This window comes from Carcharodon carcharias, chromosome 2, assembly GCF_017639515.1.
Source record: "Carcharodon carcharias isolate sCarCar2 chromosome 2, sCarCar2.pri, whole genome shotgun sequence".
Classification (NCBI taxonomy): Eukaryota; Metazoa; Chordata; class Chondrichthyes; order Lamniformes; family Lamnidae; genus Carcharodon; species Carcharodon carcharias.
In genome coordinates, this window is record NC_054468.1 from 66,069,006 (window position 1) to 66,092,004 (window position 22,999).

The following is a 22,999-nucleotide window of genomic DNA, read 5'->3' on the forward strand; positions in this document are numbered from 1 at the left end:
TGCTGTGTTTTCAGCTCTCCAACATCTGGAGTATTTTAGTCATTTTAGCAGGTGATTTTTCTGTTGTAAAGCAAACCGTCGCCAGATGGTGCTAACAATTCAAAAAGTGAAACTGGAAAGCGGCATGAAATTGAGTTTCACTTTTTCCAAATGAGTTGTTACATTTCTACATTGACTATATGTGTAATTGCATGAACTGAGATTTATGACCGGCTTTACTGCTTTTACTTATTTTGTTTTATGGTGGTGCTAACTGTAAAAAAAGCAAAACTCCACATTGTAATAGGTTTCAGAAATAGTTTCTTCAAATATTTGCCCGAGAGTAGTTGTACAGAAAGAAAGTCGGTGGAAAATTAAACAGTCATGCACCATGTGTATCAGGGGGTTATTCATTTCATTGCCCAGGAACAGCTGGGCGAAGTGGTGTTTACTTAATAAAAATAAAATGATTGACGTTTATAGAAAAGAGCAAATGCCCTTGTTGTCACTTGTGGCTGAGTTCCGTTTCCTGGTTGACGAGAACTGAAAAAAAGCCAGTTCTGCACTGTGTGACACCCATACTTCGCATGGTTTCAATCTGTCAGAAAGGGACCATTCTGAACTGGAAACGACAATGGGAGAGTCAACTCGTCGCTTCACCAGAGGTCTCTTCAAACCTGGGACGACTGCAGAAATCCGACAGAGCGCCTCGGTGGCTCTGAAAAGACGATCTCTGCTTGTGGTGAGTGAAATATTTCCTTTTGGTGCTGTTCGTGTGCGAAGATGCGTGAATGGGACAATGTGTAGTCAGAAGACGATTCACAGCATCTTCGTGGGGTCTTCAAGTAACATTTTGCTGAAAGGGCTGCTTTTAAAAATGAAAGCGAAGCACTGAACCAGAGAGATCATTTCTTATAAACGTTAACTTTCATTTAAAATTTATTTAAGGGTACTTATTGTGCACTCTGTTAAACAGTGCCCTTCCGCCGCTGCGTTCGGGCATTATTTCCTACGATTTTCTAAATGTTTACGATTACTCATTGCTATCACTTAAATGACTGGCAAGTGCTTTCCATCGTCGGTTATGAATAGCAATTGAACTATAACAAGGTCCAAAACGGATTGTCTGCTTTTCAAATAAGTTTAACTTCGTTTCACGGAAACTGTTTGTAGGTCTGCGTTTGGTATTTTGGAGGGAGGGGGTTAGTGACTCCAGACCATTTGGAGTTTACAGGTGAAGAACAGTAAATCGAGAAGAAAAGAATTGCAATCAACTTAATTCATTTAAAAATGTTCACAAGTACAATTATGCTTCATTACATGTGCCCATTTAATGTTTTAGCTCCTGCTTTTTGTTTTGTTTGTCTGTTTGTCTGTGAACATATCTCAAAAACTAATGGACAGATTTGACCAAACTTGGTACACAGATAGCGTATGGTTCAAGGAAGAACTGATTAGTTTTTGGTGAAGATATGGATCCGGATTTGGACCCTGGAATTTTTTTTAAATGATCCATTAACATTGAGGCTTGGTGTTGTGGGAATACTGTGGGCTGTTTTATTTAGAATGCTCTTGATTGTTTTATAATGTTGTGGATTGTCTATTGTCACAGCTTTCAAAATGTGAGCAGCGTTTTCAGCGCAGGTTGTTGGATGTGGATTGGCCTGAAGCCTCTTTAGTGAGATGAAAGCTCTTCATAAGAAGATTTACTTTTTCAGCTTTGTAGTCACGGATCAGGGTAAAGCCTCAAGGAAGAGCTGCATAACTGAAATAACATTGAGCCAGCATGGTGTGGCAGAGGTCTGAGCTCTGTTGAGTGCCCTCTTCACTTACTTTAGCTGAGATAGGAAGGTTAGAGATGTATTTATCTACAGTAATCATTCTTTTAAACCACTTTAATAATGTAGGAATTTATTGGAAAGCTGCTCTTTTTTTTAGTCTATAGACTATACATAAATATATAGCAGCAAATAAAATGTTAACTGAGTTGGATCCATAGAGTCAGTCCACTAAAATGATATTGGCAATCCTTCAAGTGTTGGTGAAATTACCCTTGTAATTCTGTCTTCAGTTACATCACCAAATAATATTGGAAAGGAAAAGCAGACTGAAAAATTAAAGCAGTCAAGATTCACACTCCTCCCATCTAAAATCAGTGCCTATCACTTATTCCTTTGATGACAAGAGACTTCAAAGGGAAACATTGTGATTTGTCCATTGTTATCATTGTATAATTTCTGCATGATTTTTTGTTCTCTCAGCAGCCAGTAAGGCCACGGTTGAATTGTGTGAGATATCTCCTCTTCTTACTGTTGTCTGTGACTGCAGTCTGTGTCATTCAACATGTCATCTGAGCCAAAAGTTGTGTAGGTGTTAAACCAATGAGCAATAAAGAAACAGGGAATAGGTGGGGTGGGGAAAGAAGAGGTGAGGATGGTGGTGGTGGTGGGGTGGTGGGAGAGGTAGGGATTGTGGGGGGGGAGAGTTGGGGATGGTGGGGGGAGAGGTGCGGTTGTTATGAGAGAGAGGGGGGATGGTGGTGGAAGAGGGAAGGATAAAGGGATGGGGAGAGGGGGTGAAGGGGAGGATGGGGAGGATGAGGGGAGTATGAGGGGTGGAGATGGGGAGGGTGAATGGGGATGAGGAGGATGAGGGGGAGATGAGGGGGAGAGGGGGAGGATGGGGGATGAAGGAGAGATCGAGGGATGAGGGGAAGATGTGGGGAAGGGGAGGATGAGCAAGGGTTGGGGAGGATGAATGGGGGATGGGGAGAATGAGCAGAGGATGGGGAAGATGAGGGGGGATAGGGAGGATGAGGGAGAGATGGGGGAATGGGGAAGATGAGGGAAGCTGAGGCTGGTTGGGGAGGATGAGGGGGATGATGAGGGCAGTTGGGGAGGATGGGGGGGATGATGAGGGCAGTTGGGGAGGATGAGGGGTGGATGGGGAGGATGTGGGGGTCATGGGGAGGATGTGGGAGATGATGGGATGGGGAGGATGAGGTGGAGATGGGGAGACTGAGGGATAGGATGAGGGGGAGATGGGAAAGTGAGGATGAGGGGAGGATGGTCAGGCAGCGGTGGGGATGGGTTGGATGAGGAGGGATAGGCAGGATGTGGGGGCGTGGGGTGAATGGGGAGGATGAGCGGGGGATGGGGTGAATGAGGGGGTGATTGGGAGGATGAGAGGGAGATGGGAGATGAGGGGTAGATGGGAGGATGAGGTTGAGGGTTGGATGGGGAGCATGAGGGGGCTATGGGCAGGATGGGGGTGAAGGGGAGGATGAGGTGGTGGTGGGGAGGATGGGGGGAGTAGGGAGGATGGGGGGTGGGGAGGATGGGGGGAGTAGGGAGGATGGGGGGTGGGGAGGATGAGCGGAGATGGGGAGGTTGAGGGGGCATTGGGTATGCTTGTTAATGGGGTGTGGGAGAATCGGGAGGGGTGGGGAAGATGAGGGGGAGATGGGATGGATGAGGCGGCCATTGGGCAGATGAGGGGGAGATGGGGGATGGGGATGAGGGTTGGTTGGGAGGATGATGGTTGGATGGGGAGGATGAGGGGGGATGGGGAGGATGAGCGGGGGTTAGGGAGGATGGGGGGGTCGGGGGGTGAGGGATGGGTGGGGATGATGAGGGAGAGATGGAGAGGTGTGGAAGATGAGAAGGAGATGGGGGATGGTCAGGATGAGAGGACATTGGGCAGGATGACGGGGTTTGGGGAGGACGATGCGGAGGATGAGACGGGGAATGGGGAGGATGAGGGGGGATTGGAAGGATGGGGGGATCAGAAGAATGAGGGTTAGATTGGGTTGAGAGGATGAGAGAAAGATGGAGGGTGGGGAGGATGAGGGCGAGATGGGGGCGATGGGAAGATGGGGAGGGGTGAGGATGGATGGGGGAGGAGTATGGGTGGGCTGAGGGAGGATGGGGAGGTGTATGGGGGTTTAGGGATGATGGGGTGGGGTATGGTGTTGATGGAGGATGGGGAGGTGCATGAGGGAGGTTTGTATGGGGATGGGGCATGAGGGAGGATGCGGAGGGGTATGGGGGTGAGGGATGATGAGGAGGGGTATGGGAGGATGGGGGGGTGAGGGAGAATGGGGTATGGTTATGGGGTTGAGGGTGGATGGGGAGGGATATGCTGGTTGGAGGCATGGGGGTTGTGGGGAGAGAGGATGGGGAGGGATATGGGGGGAGGGGGAGAGAGATGGGGAAAGGGGTGTGGGTAGTGGTTTGGGTGAGGGTGCAAGGGGAGGGGGATGGATGGGAATGGGCGTAGGGGTAGAAGGACAGGGGCTGGGAGGGAAGCGGGGAGGCTAATGGGATGGATGAGAGGGGTTGGGGGATGGGGATGGAGGGGACAGGTGGATATGGAGGATGGGAGGGGTTTTGGGGGAGGAAATAATTGTATAAGGCACAATGCTACTGCTAAATTTTCGCAAACAATGTTAAAAAATGTGTTACTTAGTACAAAATACTTGCTTTCTCAGGTCAAAGTACAAAAAACGATAGATTACAATAGATTGCACATTACGATTATCTTTCAGGTGAATACATTGAAGTCTTTTGAGTAGCTGCAGTTTTTCAATCTTGCATGGGTGACTTGTTGACTGGGATTTGTTCATCCCTTGCTGGTATCATATCCATTTCTGGTTAGGAATTCGATGGCTGCAGGAAACCTCAGTCCAAATTAGAAGGGGCATTTATTTGAAGCATATATTCCTGTCCCCATAGCTTATTTAGCCAGTCAGCTAAAGTTATCTTCAGGCACAGTACTGCCAGTGGCTGTGAAGATCAGGACACCTCTCATCAGTTATACTTCTGGACCAATCCAACATACCACTAACACTATCGCTCATAATTGTGCACTGCAAGTGATGTTCATATTATAATATATTATCTTTATCCAATAACCAACAGCAGCATGAACAGTTTCTGCAATTCTAGCAAATAGCAGGGCTTCTCAAGAGGGTAACTGATTGTACCCATATGCTCTATTGCAGACTGCCACTTCTGAAATGAATTAGTACTAGATAATGCAAACTACTGGATTATGAAAGTCATTGCTCACTCCCCAGATAATTGTCACAATGCCTTTGCTTTAGGTGGCTCACTAGAATTTTCATCAAGTCTTTTAGGAAATTCAGGCAATCCTGTGGAGCAATATCCCAGTACGTTTGCTGAACACTCTTTTGTGGAGTGCATGGATCTACCAATATAATTTACTTGCTGAAGCAGCCCTTTAGGTGCTCTAACAGATTTAGAGGCTATCTGCTATACAGGCCAGCAAAGAATTCTGCAAGAGCAGCATGATTTCACTCTGTAAAGAGACATTATAGTGAAGAGCAGGAGGAAGTAGATGAGGCTGCAGGCAAGATGTATCCCAGGCTGTTGAGTGAGGCAAGGGATGAGAAAGCAGAGGCACTGGCAATAATTTTCAACACCTCTCTGGCTACAGGAGAGGTGCCAGAGGACTGGAGGACAATGTGGTACCGTTATTCAAGAAGGGAGGAGGGGATAAACCAGGGAACTACAGGCCTGTCAGTCTAACCTCAGTGCTGGGGAAAGTTTTGGAACCAATTCTGAGAGACAAAAATTAATCTGCACTTGGAGAGGCAGAGATTAATCAAGGACAGTTAGTATGGTTCTGTTAAGGGGCTTATGTCTGACCAGTTTGATTGAATTTTCTGAAGAGGAAACCAGGTGTATAGATGAGGGAAATGCATTTGACGTAGTCTACTTGGACTTCAGCAAGGCTTTTGGTAAGGTCCCGCATGGGAGACTGATAATGAAGGTAAGAGCCCATGGGATCCAAGGCAATTTGGCAAGTTGGATCTAGAATTGGTCGAATGGCAGTAAGCAGAGGGTGATGGTCAAGGGGTGTTTTTGAGACTGGATGCCTGTGTCCAGTGAGGTTCCACAGGGATCAGTGTTGGGTACCTTGCTGTTTGTGGTATATTTAAATGATTTAGACTTGAATGTAGGAGGGTTGATCAGTAAGTTCGCGGATGACACGAAAATTGGTGAGCCGGTAAATAGTGAGCAGGATAGCCTCAGATTAAAGGAGGATATAGATGGGCTGGTCAGATGGGCTGATCAGTGGCAAATGGAATTTAATCTGGCTAAGTGTGAGGTGATGCACTTGGGCAGGACAAACAAGGCACGGGAATACACGATAAATGGTAGGATCCTGGGAAGTACCGAGGATCAGAGGGATCTTGGTGTGCAGGTCCACCGGTCCCTTAAGGTAGCGGGACAGGTACATATGGTGGTTAAGAAGGCATATGGGATACTTGCTTTTATTAACCGAGGCATAGCATATAAGAGCAGGGAGGTTATGCTGGAACGGTATAAAACGCTGGTTAGGCCACGGCTAGAGTATTGCATGCATTTCTGGAATCTGCATTATAGGAAGGATGTGATTGCACTCGAGAGAGTGCAGAGGAGATTTACCAGGATGATGCCTGGACTGGAGAGTTTTAGTTAAGAGGAGAGATTAGATAGACTGGGGTTATTTTCCCTGGAGCAGAGGAGATTGAGGGGAGACATGATTAAGGTGTTTAAAATTATGAGGGGCATAGATAGGGTAGACAGGAAGGAACTTTTCCCCTTGGACGTATCAATAGCCAGGGGGCATAGATTTAAGGTAAGGGGCAGAAGATTTAGAGGGATGTGAGGAAGAATTTTTTCACCCAGAGAGTGGCGGGAATCTGGAACTCACTGCCTGAAAGGTGGCGGAGGCAGAAACCCTCATAACATTTAAGAAGTATTTGGATGTGCACTTGCAATGCCATGGCATACAAGGCTATGGGCCTCGTGCTGGAAAATGGGATTAGAATAGTTAGGTACTTGTTTGACTTGATGGGCCGAAGGGCCTTTTTTGTGCTGTAGACTTCTGTGACTCTAAAATCTGATGCTAGCTCTGAGGAACATATGGAAGATTTTCCTTTAAATGTGCAATGTTCCACTTAATTAACTGTCCTGCTTAAAAACACCTCCACAAAATGGATTACATGCACAGTGTCTTAAATAGTTCAGAAAACTTATAAATCTTGTATTACTACCACCATAGGAAATGTGTTTCAAAACACTTTGCTGTAATAATCTGCCACAAAACTTGTGCAACCAGATGTTTGCCAAACCATGCCACGCATGCAAGTGTTCCATATTTCCTTCTTTCAGACTTTCTCTAATTTAATGCCTAGTCTAATATCACCTAAGAAGCAGGTGTGTGTAAAGTGACTGAGTGACTGCTGTCTGTCCATACCCATCTCAAATTGAGGTGGCTCTTGTCTTCTGGCTGTCAGTTCCAGAGATGAATCACCTGCAAGTTTTGTCATTGCTGAAACTGTATGTGTGACCAGACCCTATGCTTTTTGTGACATGTAGCTTTTAACAGTGGTGGTAGCTAGATAAACTGTTGGATTGAGCAATGATATCACATCACTATTCATTACGTCTGTACCTCTGGTTCATGCCCTGCCTGTCTTGTCATTACCATTAATTGATAATAGAGGATTGCATAAAGATAGTAGTCAGAAAGGATCTTAGCTCAAAAGATCAGGAAGTAAAATCAATCTGGGTGGTGATTAGGAATAACAAAGGAGTAGTTTATAGGCCCTGACCAGAGGTTATACTATTGGACAGAACACAAAGCAAGAAATAATTGGAATTTGGAACAAAGGCAATGTCTTAATTATGGGGGACATAAATCTTCATGCAGACTGCACAAATCAAATTGTCAAAGGTAGTCTGGTGAAAAAGATAGCCTGATTGACTCTGGAACTGTTGGCTTCTATGGGCAGCACTCATAACAGTCATAGAATAATAACTGACTGGCCTTGTAACCTTTACTATGTGAAAGTGGCTCCAGATATTCTAGGATTTGCCACATGCTCCATTGTGTACTGCAATGTTGCAAAAGCATCATAGAATCAGCTGGTGAACTCCTTCCTATCTGTGAAGTCCTGTCTGCAACGTTATTGCCCATATCCATATACTTCATTAGAAAACATTCCTCATTCAAATGCAAGATATGTAAGTTCCAGATCCTCAGGCTAACCCTTCCTAATGGTGAAATAATGGACTCTGAAGACAACGGCCAGGAGTCTATTTTGCACCAATCGGAGATCGTTTTGAAAAGTGTTTCTGCTCAAGCTCATTTGTATATTCATTGTGTATATTCATTGCTTTGTGTCTCACTCAGTGGACTCACTTCAATGATTTTTCTTAAATCATCCTTGGTAGATGTGTCATGAAACTATTAATGTATATAATATTTTGGAAAATATTTTTCTTTTAAAATAGAGGTTTAGTTTGCACATGTGTCTTAATTGGATTAAAGTCAGCTAATCTGGGTGCTTTGATGGGTACTAGTTTTGATATATAAGAGAGATAGCATGCATTTGCATTTTTTGAATAGAGCATTCAAGAAGTGGGGTGAAAAGGGATGACTTTCTAGCAGCTACTAAGCAATATGTTTATATTACTAATAAATTTGGTACTTTGAAAGGGGTTTTATTGTTAGACAGGTTTAGTTCAGAGATTGTTGATAAAATGTGAATTAACATTCAAGGGGGCTGGTAGGTATAACTTCAGTAGTTTTCAGGAGTGCAGAGCAGAGGCAATGTGAGATCAAAAGGCAGCTGCAAACCTCCAACTGGCTCCACAGGAACCAAGTAAAAGAACCTCATTTTGAATTCATGTGGTGAAAATGCTTTGCCTGGTGTTTGGTTAAGTTTATGGGTTGCTGTTGCCATAATGGGGATTTGTTTGGGAATTTGTATATATATATATATATATATATATATTTTAACCTGTATAAAATTAATAAAATATTTCATTTAGTTTAATGTAAAGCCTCGAGAACTGGTGGTCTGATTCCTGAATTTAGAGTCACATCTCAAACATATCGCTTAAAATTATGGGTCATGACAGTTGTTTAAATTTTCCCCCTGGGATTTTCAAATAACTCTGCTTTACCAACTGCATCGGTCATAACAGATGTTACATGATTGATGCTAGAGAGGAGTAGAGTGAATGATGGTATTCATTGTAAAGTGCCTTGGGTTACTTGGGCCTGGTTTAGTTCCTTTGGCATACTTAAGAGAGCAAGAAGAAAGGGAGGTGCAATAAAGGTCAAGCCTTTACACATAGCTTTCATTAGAGAGTTTGCCATGATGAAATGCTTCAGTGTGTGCTTTGTTGCCCAACAAGTAGAGACTAAAGTGTGGTTTGTAAATACTTGGCATCCAGATGGAGTTGACCACTGTCTCAGTAGTTGAATTCCTGCCTCTGGTCAGAAGGGTTGGATTTGGCTCCCACTCCAGGCATCCCTGATGAGTGGAGAACAGACAAACAGCTTTGAATTCTGGATTGGCATTCAGCGAGGTTACTTGCATCCAATGGGTGCTGGTGTTCTACCACCCCCCCATCATTTAGTGTAGATGGGACTGTTTAGTCTTGGCTATAGCCCAACTAAAGAAGATACTCCTGAAGATAAAAACTGAGAGGACAGCAAGAGGAAACCATCTCATTTACTCTTCCATGGTCAGCAGCTATGTAAAACTTGAGATAGAACCTCCTATAGGGCAGAATACAATGGGCAGATAAATCTGATTTATTGCCAACAAATGAATGCAAGAATAGTATGAGAAAAAGGGCAGATGAAAGTTTTGAGGCAAACTCTATGCTGATGTCAATTCTGCTCATTCGTTCATTTTTAGGGACCCCCCCCCACCCCACCATATTCCCCTTCGCCCACCAGACTATTTCTTCATAGAATTGACATGACTTATTCCTCTGTGTTTATACATGAAAGATCACCCTATGTGCATTTGTTTCCTCCTTTGTAAAGGATCATCCTCTGCAGGTAGAAAGTGAGTGATTGCAATTATGTTAATCTCCAGTTATATCCAGGGGTCAGCAGACAGCCCACTGGGTGTTAAGATATTTACATTCTTCATAGTTAGCGTGATTGCTTTGGCTTGAATGTGTGCAATTGAAGGAACAGTTCCAGGAGAAGATTGGTGTTAGGTGCATTCTACTTAATGGCATTGATAAGTTGCACTGGAATTTTTGAAGACAGTGTAAGAGGGAGAAATGAATGGAATGGAAGACACTTGTAAATATATCTCTGCTGTAGTATGGATTGCATGAGATGGGGTACAGGAGCATAGTGGTTATATTACTGGTCGACTAATGCAGAGGTTCACATCAGTGATCCACAGAGACGTAAGTTCAAATTCCACCACCACTATAGTAGGGAATTTAAGTTCAGTTAATTAAATAAATCTGGAATTTAAAGGTAGTTTCAGCAATGGTGACCCATCTGATTCACTTTAGGAGAGGAAATTTGCTGTCCTATATGTGACTTTAGAGCTTTAGCAATCTTGTTGACTCTTAACTGCCCTCTGAAAAGGCCTAGCAAGACACCCAGTTGCATTCAATAAATGCTTGCCTTGCCAGCCCACATCCCATAAATATTTTCTTTTCTTTTACTCGATGAAAAGTTATGTAAGGATTCGGATATTTCAGTAAAAGGAGAAAACTTAAATGAAAGGATTCCATAATTCTGAGGTCCAGGGAAGAATATCACAGCTTAAGGATCTCATTGGCTTCCTACACACTTTGTGCAAACATGTTTTGACCTGGTTGTCTTCTGAAGTGCTCTCTGTCTTAGACAATATGTGCAAGAGCTTTGTTAAGCATTCAAATAGGGCAGATAAAGATTTATGTGTTTTTCCACACTGAACTGAGCTCATCCAATTAACATCAGCATGAAAGACCAGCAAACTTATTGCTTGCAAGTTGTTTTGCTCGTTTGGTCATTCTATCACATGATATGGGCTTGGACATCAGTTCTTATGTATACTGTGGAAAAGAATTGTCAGTTTAAAAGAATCATAATGCAATTAGAAGATATCCCTTCCCAATGGCTGCCTTTTAATGCCCCTTCTAGCTTTATATGGAAAACTACAAATAGGTCTCCTTGGAGAGCCAAATTTTCTCTTCAGTCCTTACGAATGACATGCTTGTGCCAGCCATTAGTCATGAAGTCTATCCAGTTACCAGAATCCTTAATAGAGCGTACTCTTGAAATTTTAAAGTTATCCCATGATCTATCAAGGCACATGTTGTAGTATTCCACCAGAGTTACCAAGGTCGCCATTGTCCACGTACCGCTTAGCAATTCAAAGTGGCATAGCGCTAAGGGTTTGGAGGTGGAAATGGTCATGCAATAAAGAAACTTAGAGCAGGATATAGACAATGACGCAGAGTGTATCTCTGCAGAAGCACCTGCACATCAAGAAATTGTCCCAGTTTTTCATAGAAGAAACCTTCAGCTAAGTAAATGAGCGGTCTCTCTTGTGGAACAATAATGAGCCTATCAGCAGCAACTGGAGGAAAAACAACAGACTGTGATTGGAGGAGCAGGTCCCTGAAGGAATCTTCAAAGGCACTGAGCCTCTTACCAGCACTTTCAACATTGTTCTGGCCTGCGGGTTGGACACACCTGATTTCTTGGAATGATATCTGGACTCCAGTGGTTAAATAATGAAGAGGGACTACATAGACTAGGATTGGGTCCCCCAGAATTTAGAAGTTTTAAGAGCTAATATTATCAAAAAGTTATTAAGGGGACTAGATAGGGTGGATAGAGAGAAACTATTTCTGCTGGTTTTGGAGTCTAGGGCTAAGGGCTAAATCTAAAAATTAGATTCACCTTTCCAGAGTGAAGTTAGGAAACACTTTTTCATGCAAAGGGTGAGAGAAATTGGGAACTATCTTCCACAAATGCCAATTGATATTAGATCAATTGTAAATTTTAAATCTGTAATTGATAGATATTTGTTAATCAAAAGTATGGGGTAAAAACAGGTATTATGGAGTTTGGTTACAGTTCAGCCATGATCTCATTGAATGATAGAACAGATTTAAGGAGCTAAATGGTCTACTCCTGTTCCTATATAAGATTTTCTAAAGGCGTTTCAAGTGGTCTAGTTTTTATTTTAATTCATTCTTGTCATGTGGACATCAATGCCAAGATTGACATTAATTTTCCATCTATAGCTAATGGTGTGCCTTTTTCCACTGTTAACAGTTTGAAACAACTTTGTGCCTTTCTTGACCACCACAAAGTGCAATTCAGAGTCAGTCATGTTGATGTGGGCTTGAAGTCAAGTCTGGCAGATTAAATAGCCTATCTCCTTTCCTAAAGGTTATCTTTGAATCAGTTCAATTTGGACACTCATGTAAGTGTTATGGTTACTTTCGCTGTTATCTTGCTTTTTATTTCTAGGTATGTATTAAATCCGAATGGAAATTCTCAAATTCAGTCGATGGGATTTGATGTTGTGTTCTCTAGATTACTTATCCAGTAACATAACCACAATGCTAACATTCTCTGTATTTATAACAGTTTGAGCGAAATTACGTGGAATTGGAAGGGAACTGTTGGACAGCTCAGCTTGGCAGGTTACTTCAGTCTTGCTATCTTGCATGTTTGTTTCAAAGTTCTGTAGGTTCCTTCTCAAGATTGCCATTCAGTACCTTCAGTGAGGACTGCTGGTGAGAACAGATTGCACTTGGCTTTCATGCACCCTGTGGTTAAATATTTTGCTGACTCATGCTATCAAATATCGCACATTGCTGCAATACTGCATGGCGACTGGTAGTCGTGAAATTATATTCTTGCAAAGAATGAAGGAGAAAAGGAGGAGGAAGAAATTGGTAAGAAAATGAAGCTTGTCACAAAAAAGTGATGTTCTGGATTGTAAAAACAGAACGTACAAGATTAAACAGATTCCTGTTGGATATTCATTAAAATTCAGAACATATACACAACACCCGTCCAATTAATGCAGTGATAATGCATGCATGCTGCACGTCTAACTGACAGGAAGTGGCTTATATCTTTTTTCCTACCTGTTGATCTCTATTAGATAGCTTACACTGATGTACTTACAGTATAAATCTTCGGGACTTTGTTGAAGGAGCAATGATGAACTAGATAAAATAAATAAAAATATATCTGGAGCACTATATTTGTACACCTGATTTACAATTTCTATGTATTCATGAATTTTGCAGAATGAAACTCAAAAGTTCTTAAATTAGCATAACATCAGTAAAGTAACGTTGAGCTGTTCTCTCTGACTTTAAAACTGCTAAAGCTAACTTTTGGGAAGCAAAATAAAAAAATATTTTCAGGCAAAAGTCACAAGCTACTACCCTTGATATCAAATTGCCAAATTTCTAAAGAAAGGTGATATAATTCAGGCCATAGGCTTGATGGCCTACTCCTGTTCCAACTTGAACCTGTTTTTCACCCTTTAGTTAGATCATAGCTGATCTGTATCTTAACTCCTCCTAGTTCTGTAACCCTTAATAATTTTCCTCACAAAAAATCGATCTATCTCAGTTCGGAATTATAGAGGGCAAATAAATTTTATTTATACAGCACTTTCATCTTCACATTGAGGATACTCTTCATTGTATTGTTTGGTGCAACCACCATGCTAAATGGGATAGATTTCGAACATCTAGCAACTCAAGACTGGGAAACCGTGAAGCACTGTAGGCCATTAGCAGCAGCAGTATTGTACTCAATCACAATCTATAACCTGAAGGCCCGATATATCCCTCGCTCTTACCATTACTGCCAAGTCAGGGAATCAACCCTGGCTCAATGAAGAGTGCAGGAGGGCATGCCAGGAGCAGCACCAGGCATACCTAAAAATGAGGTGTCAACCTGGTGAAGCTATAACACGGGACTACTTGCATGCCAAACAGCATAAGCAGCAAGTGATAGGCAGGGCTAAGTGATCCCACAACCAATGGATCAGTTCTAAGCTCTGCAGTCCTGCCACATTGAGTCACAATTGGTGGTGGACAATTAAACAACTCTTTTGAGTTGAGGAGGAGGCTCCACAAACATCCCTATCCTCTATGATGGAGGAGCCCAGCACGTAAGTGCAAAAGATAAGGCTGAAGCATTTGCTACAAGCTTCAGCCAGACGTGCTGAAGGTCCCTAGCATTACAGAGGCCAGTCTTCAGCCAATTCAATTCACTCCACATGATATCAAGAAGTGGCTGAAGTCACTGGATACTGCAAAGGCTATGGACCCTGACAACATTCCGGTAATAGTACTGAAGACTTGTGTTCCAGAACTTGTCATGCCCCTAGCCAAGTTCTTCCAATACAGCTACAACACTGGCCTCTACCCGGCTATGTGGAAAATTGCCCAGGTATGTCCTGTACACAAAAAACAGGACAAATCCAACCTGGCCAATTACTGCCCCATCAGTCTACTCTTGATCATCAGAAAAGTAACGGAAGGGGTAATCAACAATGCTATCAAATGGCACTTGCTTAGCAATAACCTGCTCACTGATGCCCAGTTGGGTTCTGCCGGGGCCACTCAGCTCCTGACCTCATGACAGCCTTGGTTCAAACATGAACTAAAGAGCTGAACACCCGAGGTGAAGTGAGAGTGACTGTTCTTGATATCAAGGCAGCATTTGACCAAGTGTGGCATCAATGAGCTGTAGCAAAACTGGAGTCAATGAGAATCAGAGGGAAAGCTCTCCGCTGGTTGGAGTCATGCCTAGTACAAAGGAAGATGGTTGTGGCTGTGGGAGGTCAGTCATCGCAGCCCCAGGGCATCATTGCAGGGTAGTGTCTTTGGCCCAACATCTTCAGCTGCTTCATCAATGTCCTTCCTTCCAATATAAGGTCAGAAGTGGGGATGTTCACTGATGATTGCACAATGTTCAGCACCATTTGCGACTCCTCAGATACTGAAGCAGTCCATGTCCAAATGCAACAAGACCTGGACAATATCTAGGCTTGGGCTGACAAATGTCAAGTAAAATTCGCATCACACAGGTGTCAGGCAATGACCATCTCCAACAAGAGAGAATCCAATCATTGCCCTTTGAATCCAGTCATTGCCCCTTGATATTCAATGGCATTACCATCACTGAATTCCCCCACTATCAACATCTTAGGGGTTACCATTGGTCAGAAACTGAACTGGACTAGCCATAGAAACACCATGGCTACAAGAGCAGTTCAGAAGCTAGGAACTGTGCAACGAGTAACCCACCTCCTGACTCCCCAAAGCCTGTCCACCATCTACACGGCTCAAGTCAGAAGTGTGTTGGAATACTCCCTACTTGCCTGGATGAGTGCAGCTCCCACAACACTCAAGAAGCTTGACACTATCCACGACAAAGCAGCCCACTTCATTGGCATCACATCCACAAACATTCACTCCCTCCACCACCGACGCACAGTAGCAGCAGTTTGTACCATCTACAAGATGCATTGCAGGAATTCACGAAGGCTCCTTCGACAGCACCTTCCAAACCCATGACCACTACCATCTAGAAAGACAAAGGCAGCAGATAGATGGGAGCACCACCACCGAGAAGTTCCCCTCCAAGTCACTTACCATGTGACTTGGAAATATATCGCTGTTCCTTCACTGTCGTTGGGTCAAAATCCTGAAACTCCCTTCCTAACAGCACGGTGGGTGTACCCAGATCACATAGACTCAAGAAGGCAGCTCACCATCACCTTCTCAAGGGCAACTAGGGATGGGCATAAATGTTGGCCCAGCCAGTGAAGCCCACATCCCATGAATGAATAAAAAAATAATGCTGAACATTTGCAACAATCTTCAGCCAGAAATGTCAAGTGGGATGATCCACCTCGGCCTCCTCTGGAGGTTCGCAGCATCACAGATGCCAGTCTTCAGCCAATTCGATTCACTCCATGTGATATCAAGAAGTGACTGTCGGAATTCAATACTGCAAAGGCTATGGGCCCTAACAATATTCCGGCAGTAGTACTGAAGACTTTTTTGCCCCAGAACTTGCTGTGCCCCTATCCAAGCTGTTCCAGTACAGCTACAACTCTGGCATTTAGCTGGCAATATGGAAAATTGCCCAATTCTGTCCTGTACATAAAAAGCAGGACAAATCCAATCTAGCCAATTACCACCCCATCAGTCTATTTTCGATTGTAGTAAAGTGATGGAAGGGGCCATCAACAGTGCTATCAAGCGGCACTTGCTCAGCAATAACCTGCTCACTGACTCTCAGTTTGGGTTTCGCCAGAGCCACTCAGCTCCTGACCTCATTACAGCCTTGGTTCAAATCTGGGCAGAAAAGCTGAACTCCAGAGGTGAGGTGAGAGTGACTGCCCTTGACATCAAGGCCGCATTTGGCCGAGTGTGGCATCAAGGAGTCCTAGCAAAACTGGAGTCAATGGGAATCAGGAGAATGCTCTCCACTGGTTGGAATCATACAAAAATACAAAATAGGAGCAGAAGAAGGCCATTCGATCCCTTGAGCCTGCTCTTCCATTCAATAAGATCATGCCTGATCTATTTGTATTTCGAATTCCACATTCCCATCTACCCCTGATAACCTTTCATTCCCTTGCTTAACAAGAATCTATCTACCTCTGCTTTAAAAATATTCAATGATGCCACTTCCACCGCCTTCTGAGGCAGAGACTTCCAAAACCGCACAACCCCCTGAGAGAAAAAATTTCTCCTCATCTCTGTCTTAAAAGGGCATTCCCTAATTTTAAAACCGTGCCCCCTAGCTCTGGACTCACCCACAAGAGGGAGCATCCTTTCCACGTCCATCTTGTCAAGACCATTCAGAATCTTATATACTTCGATCAAGTCACCTCTCACTCTTCTAACCTTTCATCATAAGACAACCCTCTCATTCCAGGTATCAATCTAGTAAACCTCCTCTGAACTGCCTCCAGTGCATTTACATCCTCCCCTAAATAAGAAGATCAAAACTGCACATAGTATTCCAGATGCGGTCTCACTGATGCCCTGTATAACTGAAGCATAACATCCTAACTTTTATGTTCAATTCCTCTCATAATAAAGAATAGCATTCTATTTGCCTTCTTGATTATATGCTTACCTGTATACTAACATTTTATGACTCATTCATGAGAATACCTAGAACCCTCTGCACTTTGGAATTCTGCAGTCGTTCTCTGTTTAAGTAATACTCAGCTTTTTTATTCTTCCTGCCAAAGTGAACAACTTCACATTTTCCCAAATTATACTTCATCTGTAAGATTTTTGCCCACTCACTCAACCTATCTATATCCATCTGCAAACTCTTTATGTCTTGTTCGCAATTCCTCCTTATCTTTGTGTCATCTGCAAATTTAGCTACCATGCCTTTGCTCCCCTCACCTAAGTCATTGATATAAATTGTAAAAATTTGAGGCCCCAGCACAGACCCCTGCGGGACTCCACTCGTCTCATCCTTCCAATTGGTCAAAGCCTTATTTATGCATATTCTGTTTTCTGCCAGCCAGTCAATCTTCTCTCCATGCCAATATGTTACCCCTTTCACCATGAGCTTTTATTTTCCGCAATGACCTTTGATGTGGCGCCTTATCTAATGCTTTCTGGAAATCCAAGTGTAGCACATCTACAGGCTCCCCTCTTCCCATTGCACATTTTACTTCTTCAAATAACTCAATAAATTGTTTAAACATGATTTCCCTTTCATAAAATCATGCTGACTCTTCTCGACTACCTTAAGCTTTTCTAAGTGCCCGGGTATAACCTCTTTAATGATCGACTCTAACACCTTCTCCATGAAAGACATCAAGTTAACTGGCCTATAGTTTCCTAGCACAAAGGAAGATGGTTGTAGTTGTTAGAAGTTAATCATCTCAGTTCTAGGACAGCGCTGCAGGAGTTCCTCAGGGTAGTGTCTTAGGCCCAACCATCTTTATCTGATACATCAATGACTTTCCTTCCATCATAATGTGAGAAGTGGGGATGTTCGCTGATGATTGCACAATGATTGCAGAACATTTGCGACTCCTCATATACTGAAGCCATCCATGTCCAAATGCAACAAAACCTGGACAATATCTAGCCTTGGGCTGACAAGTGGCAAGTAGCATTTGTGCCACACAAGTGCCAGACAATGACCACCTCCAACAATGGAGAATCTAACCATCACTTCTTGACATTCAGTGGCATTACCATCACTGAATACCCCACTATCAACATCCTGTGTGTTACCATTGACCAGAAACTGAACCGGACTAGTCATATAAATACTGTGGCTACAAGAGCAGGTCAGAGGCTAGAAATAGTCCAATGAGTAACTCACCTCCTGACACCCCAAAGCCTGTCCCCATCTACAGGGCAGAAGTCAGGAGTGTGATGGAATACTCTCCACTTGCCTTTATGAGTGCAGCTCCAACGATGCTTGAAAAGCTTGACACCATCCAGGGCAAAGCAGCCTGCTTGATTGGCACCCCATCCACAAACCTTCACTCCCTCCACCACCAACGCACAGTGGCAGCAGTGTGTACCATCTACAAGATGCACTGCAGGAACTCACCAAGGCTCCTTAGGCAGTGCCTTCCAAACCTGCAACCACTACTATCTAGGAGGACAAGGGCAGCAGACACATGGGAACATCGATACCTGAAAGTTTCCCTCCAAGCCACTCATCATCCTGACCTGGAAATATATTGCTGTTTCTTCACTGTTGCTGGATCAAAATCCTGGAACTCCCTCCCTAATAGCACTGTGAGTGTACCTACACCACATGGACTTTAGTGGTTCAAGAAGGCAGCTCACCACCACCTTCTCAAGGGCAATTAGAGATGGCCAAAAAAAAACACTGTCCTAGCCAGCGGCGTCCACATCCCATGAATGGATAAAAGAAAATTGAGACCTCAGGACACCCCAAAGGACTTCACAGCAAATTCAGTACTTTTGAAGGAGAGTTATTGTTGGAACAAAGAAATGCGAGAAGGCCATTCAGACCCTTGAGCTTGTTCTACTGAATGGGATAATATGTGGTGTGTACCTAAATCATCATCTTGGTTCTATATTCCACAATATTGTTGGCTCGCAACGGTCTATTGATCTCAGATTTTAAAATTATTAATCTATTGCTTTTTGTGGAAGAGTTGAAAATGTCTATCCTCTACCGCATGATTATAGTCCCAGAAAAATAAATCTTTCTAACTATGCTTGCAATTCCTTTCAGAATTCTAAAAATGTAAACCAATTCCCTTAACCCCCTATTTTCTAGTGATAGAAGTAGAACTAGGTTATTCAATGCTTTGTGCCTGCTCCATCATTCAGAAAGATTGTGGTGGGGGTTGACTACCTTAAATTCAATTTCCCACCCTCTCCCCATATCCCTTCATTTCCTTCATATCCAAAAGCCTGTTGATCTTGCTTGAATGTAATCAATGACTGAGCAGTTTTAGCATCTGGGATAAAGTATTCCAAGGTTACACAACCTTTGATTTGTTGAAGAACTTACTTTTCATCTCAGTGCTAAATGGTTAACTCCTTATTCTGACTATGACCGCTAGTTTTAGACTCCCCAGCCAGGATAAACATTCCCAGCATCTACCCTGTTAAGCCCCTTAAGAATTGCGAATAGTTCAATGAGATCCTGGCCTAGATTTTTGCAGAACGAGGAAACTCAGGACACTTTAAAAATGGAGAGTGAGATCCGGACCTGGAAGGCCCACTGCCATTCCCAACAGATCCTATTTTCACAGGGGAGGGGGGATGAGAGCATGAACCAGAATGTGACTCACACATGAGGGAAGCCCAAACTCAGCAAACTGTTTGAACCCAGTAGTGAGTTTAAATAGATCACATTTTTGCTGCAGCGAAGGCATTACCCCGCAATGTGTCAGTAATGAATTTTTGGAGTAGTCATAAATGCTTCTGAAGTTAGTCAAGTTTTTTCAATAGCCTGTCCTTTAAAAATTGAAAAAAAACTGCCTGCCTGTGTCTAAGTTGTAAAACATTAATGCTTGGAGTTTCAATAGCTGTTTGTTGACATAAGTGCTATCATTATGGCATTATTATTGCTTGACTGCTTTCCACAAACTATTATTATCAAAGTGGGGGCTGTAAGTTCACAGTTTGATTGACAACTCAAATATGTTATTAAAGGATTAGCAGTCTTTGATATGGGGTTATGAATACACCTTTTTATAAGGGATTAAGTATTTGAGGGTATTTAAACATATTGAATGGGCTTTTATGAATGAGGGTGTTTTCTTTCAATATAGTGAAGCCTATAATAGATATTTAGAACTTTATTTCATCTCAGCATGGCTCCTGAGGTCTGCCCATGGTGGATATTGGGTGAGTTGGCATGGAAGGTGTAAGGGCTAAATATGGGAGGCATGAGTTGGCACTAAGTTGGCATGGGGCAATAAGGGGCCATGAGGGTGGGTGGGGTACATGGGTTGGCATGTATGGGCATGGGGGCAAAAAGTGAACATATAGGTAGGCGGGGTCATAATTTGGTATAAACTGGCATATACGGACATGGGAGCAGATGATTGGGTATGAGGAGTGAGACCTAGATAGCCTAATGTTTAGGGAAAGAACTGGGGCAAAGTCCCAGAATACCAAGGTGGGCCTTTTAATCAGCCTGCCTTGGCACACAGGACCCCCTGTGTCTGCCTCTGATCTCACTCTGGAGGTAGAAGGTTTGACTCCATCCTGCACCCACCCCCATGATGAAGATCCTGCCATTTGGGACAGTTTTTCCTGAGATGGGTATGGTGAGCAGGAGATTTCCTTGCTCTATTCATCCACCTCAGGAATGACAATTTGGCCCATCACTAGTTCTACTAAACTCAAAAGGATATCAATCTCAAATCGATCTCTTCTCTTAGGACAATTATTGATTCCAGGAATCAGTGCAATGAATCTTTGTTGCAATCTCTCTAAGATAGCACATCCTTCGTAGGAAAGGAGACCAAAATTGCAAACTGTACTTCACTTAGGTTTTACAAAAGTCCTTTACAATTGGTGTACTACTTCTTTACTCTTACACTACTCCAGTCTCTTTATAATAAAGGCTAACATACTTTTTTGCTTTCCTAATTGCTTGCTGTACCTACTTGTTAACCAGCTGTTATTCATCAACAAGGACCTTGCGTCCTTCTGAATACCAACTTTTTCCAGTCCCTCACCATTTAAAAAATATTCTATTTTTTTATTTTTTCCTTCCAAACTGGATAACTTCATGTTTCTGCACATTATATTCCATCTGCCATGCTCTGACCCACTTATTTAACCTATCTTTATCCCCTTGCTTCCTCCTTGTGCCCCCCCATACAGCATACTTTTCCACCTAGTTTTGTATCATCAGCAAAATTGTATATATCACACTTGGTCCCCTCACTCAAGCCATTGACTTAAGTCATTGCAAATCAGCCTGCCAACCCAAAAGCAACCTGTTTATTACTATTCTCTGGTTTCTGTTCGTGAACCAAATCCTCAGCCCTTACTAATGTATACCCACAATGCCATGAGTCCAAATTTTGTGTAATAGCTTATTTTGTGACATCTTATTAGATGCTTTCCGAAAATCCAAAAGTAGTACAGGTATAGTATCCCAAATCTGGCACTTAGGACCGAAGCCATGCCAGATTTAGGATTTTCCTGGATTTTGGATGTCGAACTTGTACAGTGCCTGAATATAACAAAGACCCTGAAGCAAATATTAAAGAGGTCAGGATCTAGGTTAATCTAAAGATAAGCATTTCCCTACCTTGTCGGAAGTGTCGAACTGCAAATGAAGAAGCAGTCTCAAGGGCCCAATTGCCCTCTCTCAGGGCAGTGCCACAGATGCCAGTAATGACCCTGAGGCTGGCGGATCCACATCACCTTCTCCAGTGATCATGCATTTCTCTCACCATCTGCTCACTCTCATTTAATTGGTGCCTGGTGGAGAAGAACCAAGACCAAGGAAAGCCCAATGAAAAGACTTCCCCACATGACTGGGAGAATGATTCTGATTCACAACAGGGAACAAAAAGTGAAAGCCCGTCATTTTGAGAGACAATCTGGGCACAGCAGAAATTAAGGAAGAAGACCGGGAAAAAGTTGAGCAGAAGGATGATCAGTAATTCAGGCCCTGAACCTGAAACAGGCCATGGAACGAGACCAGTGTGCCATTTCAAAAATGCCTTGTTTTCAGACATTGCCATTTATCGAATTGGAGGTACCTGAATTCCTACTCAATCCCCCTTGGCTACCCTGCTAGTTATAGTCTCAAAGAACTGCATACAAAATTTCCCTTTCATAAATACATGTTGACTCTGCCCACTCATATCATGATTTTCTAATATAACATAAAATAAAAACAGATAATGCTGGAAATACTCTGCAAGTCTGGCAGCATCTGTGGAGAGAAAAAACACTTAACGTTTCAGGCCAATGACCTTTCATCAGAACCTAATTTGGTTTATAATATTTTCAGCTGTGGGGCTTGTGACCTTTCTATCAAAACAACATATATTTGATTGCCTATTTCAAAATATTTTGGTGGCATGTTGGATGGTTCAATGATTAAATTGAAAGTTTTTCTTTTGTAAAAATAAATCACTAACCCCAGTTTTTAACTTGATGATTTGTGGTGACTACACTTTGTGGTACTTTTTTAACTAGAATACCCAGATATCAAGTTATAAATCCATTCAATCAAGGTCTTTGTGGTATCATAAGACCTATGCACAAGTGTAAATGTTCCCTTTCTAATGGAATCCTTCCAGTATTCATTCTGAATTGTACAGTGTAGTTACAATATGTTGTCAAATGTTCAAGAACAGTCCATTGATTTCCTTTTCCCTAAAGAGAGATAATTAATGTCTAGTATATAATTGTAAATAGTAATATAGTGAGCCGAATCTTCCATGGAGTGGCCATCACTGTTGGACTGCCATTCTGTTCCTTTTTACTCAGCTTAGTCTGGAGCTACATATTTCTCACCTGGATTTCTGACGTGGCCTGCTGAGGAATGTGCAGTGTTGCTCCTCCTAGAGTCCTTGAGTGCAGTGCAGGATTGTCAGGGGTAGTGAAGCCTCCTTTTTTTTACAGCACTAGCTGCCATATTCTAGGAGGTTTAAATATCCTAGCCACTTTGACAGGAGAGATGGGAAGTGTATAAGGTAAAACAAAAA

General features: G+C 42.9%; 1 protein-coding gene across 1 annotated transcript in view; it reads left to right on the forward strand.

Annotated features, from left to right (window-relative positions):
- The first annotated feature begins 582 nt into the window (after positions 1-582).
- Positions 583-22,999, forward strand: part of dock10 (dedicator of cytokinesis 10) — a 377,754-nt gene continuing 355,337 nt past the window's right edge. Inside the window, exon 1 of the mRNA XM_041212097.1 lies at positions 583-721. Within this exon, the coding sequence (XP_041068031.1) occupies positions 614-721 (108 nt within the window). The 5' untranslated portion in view covers positions 583-613. The remainder of the gene's footprint in view (positions 722-22,999) is intronic.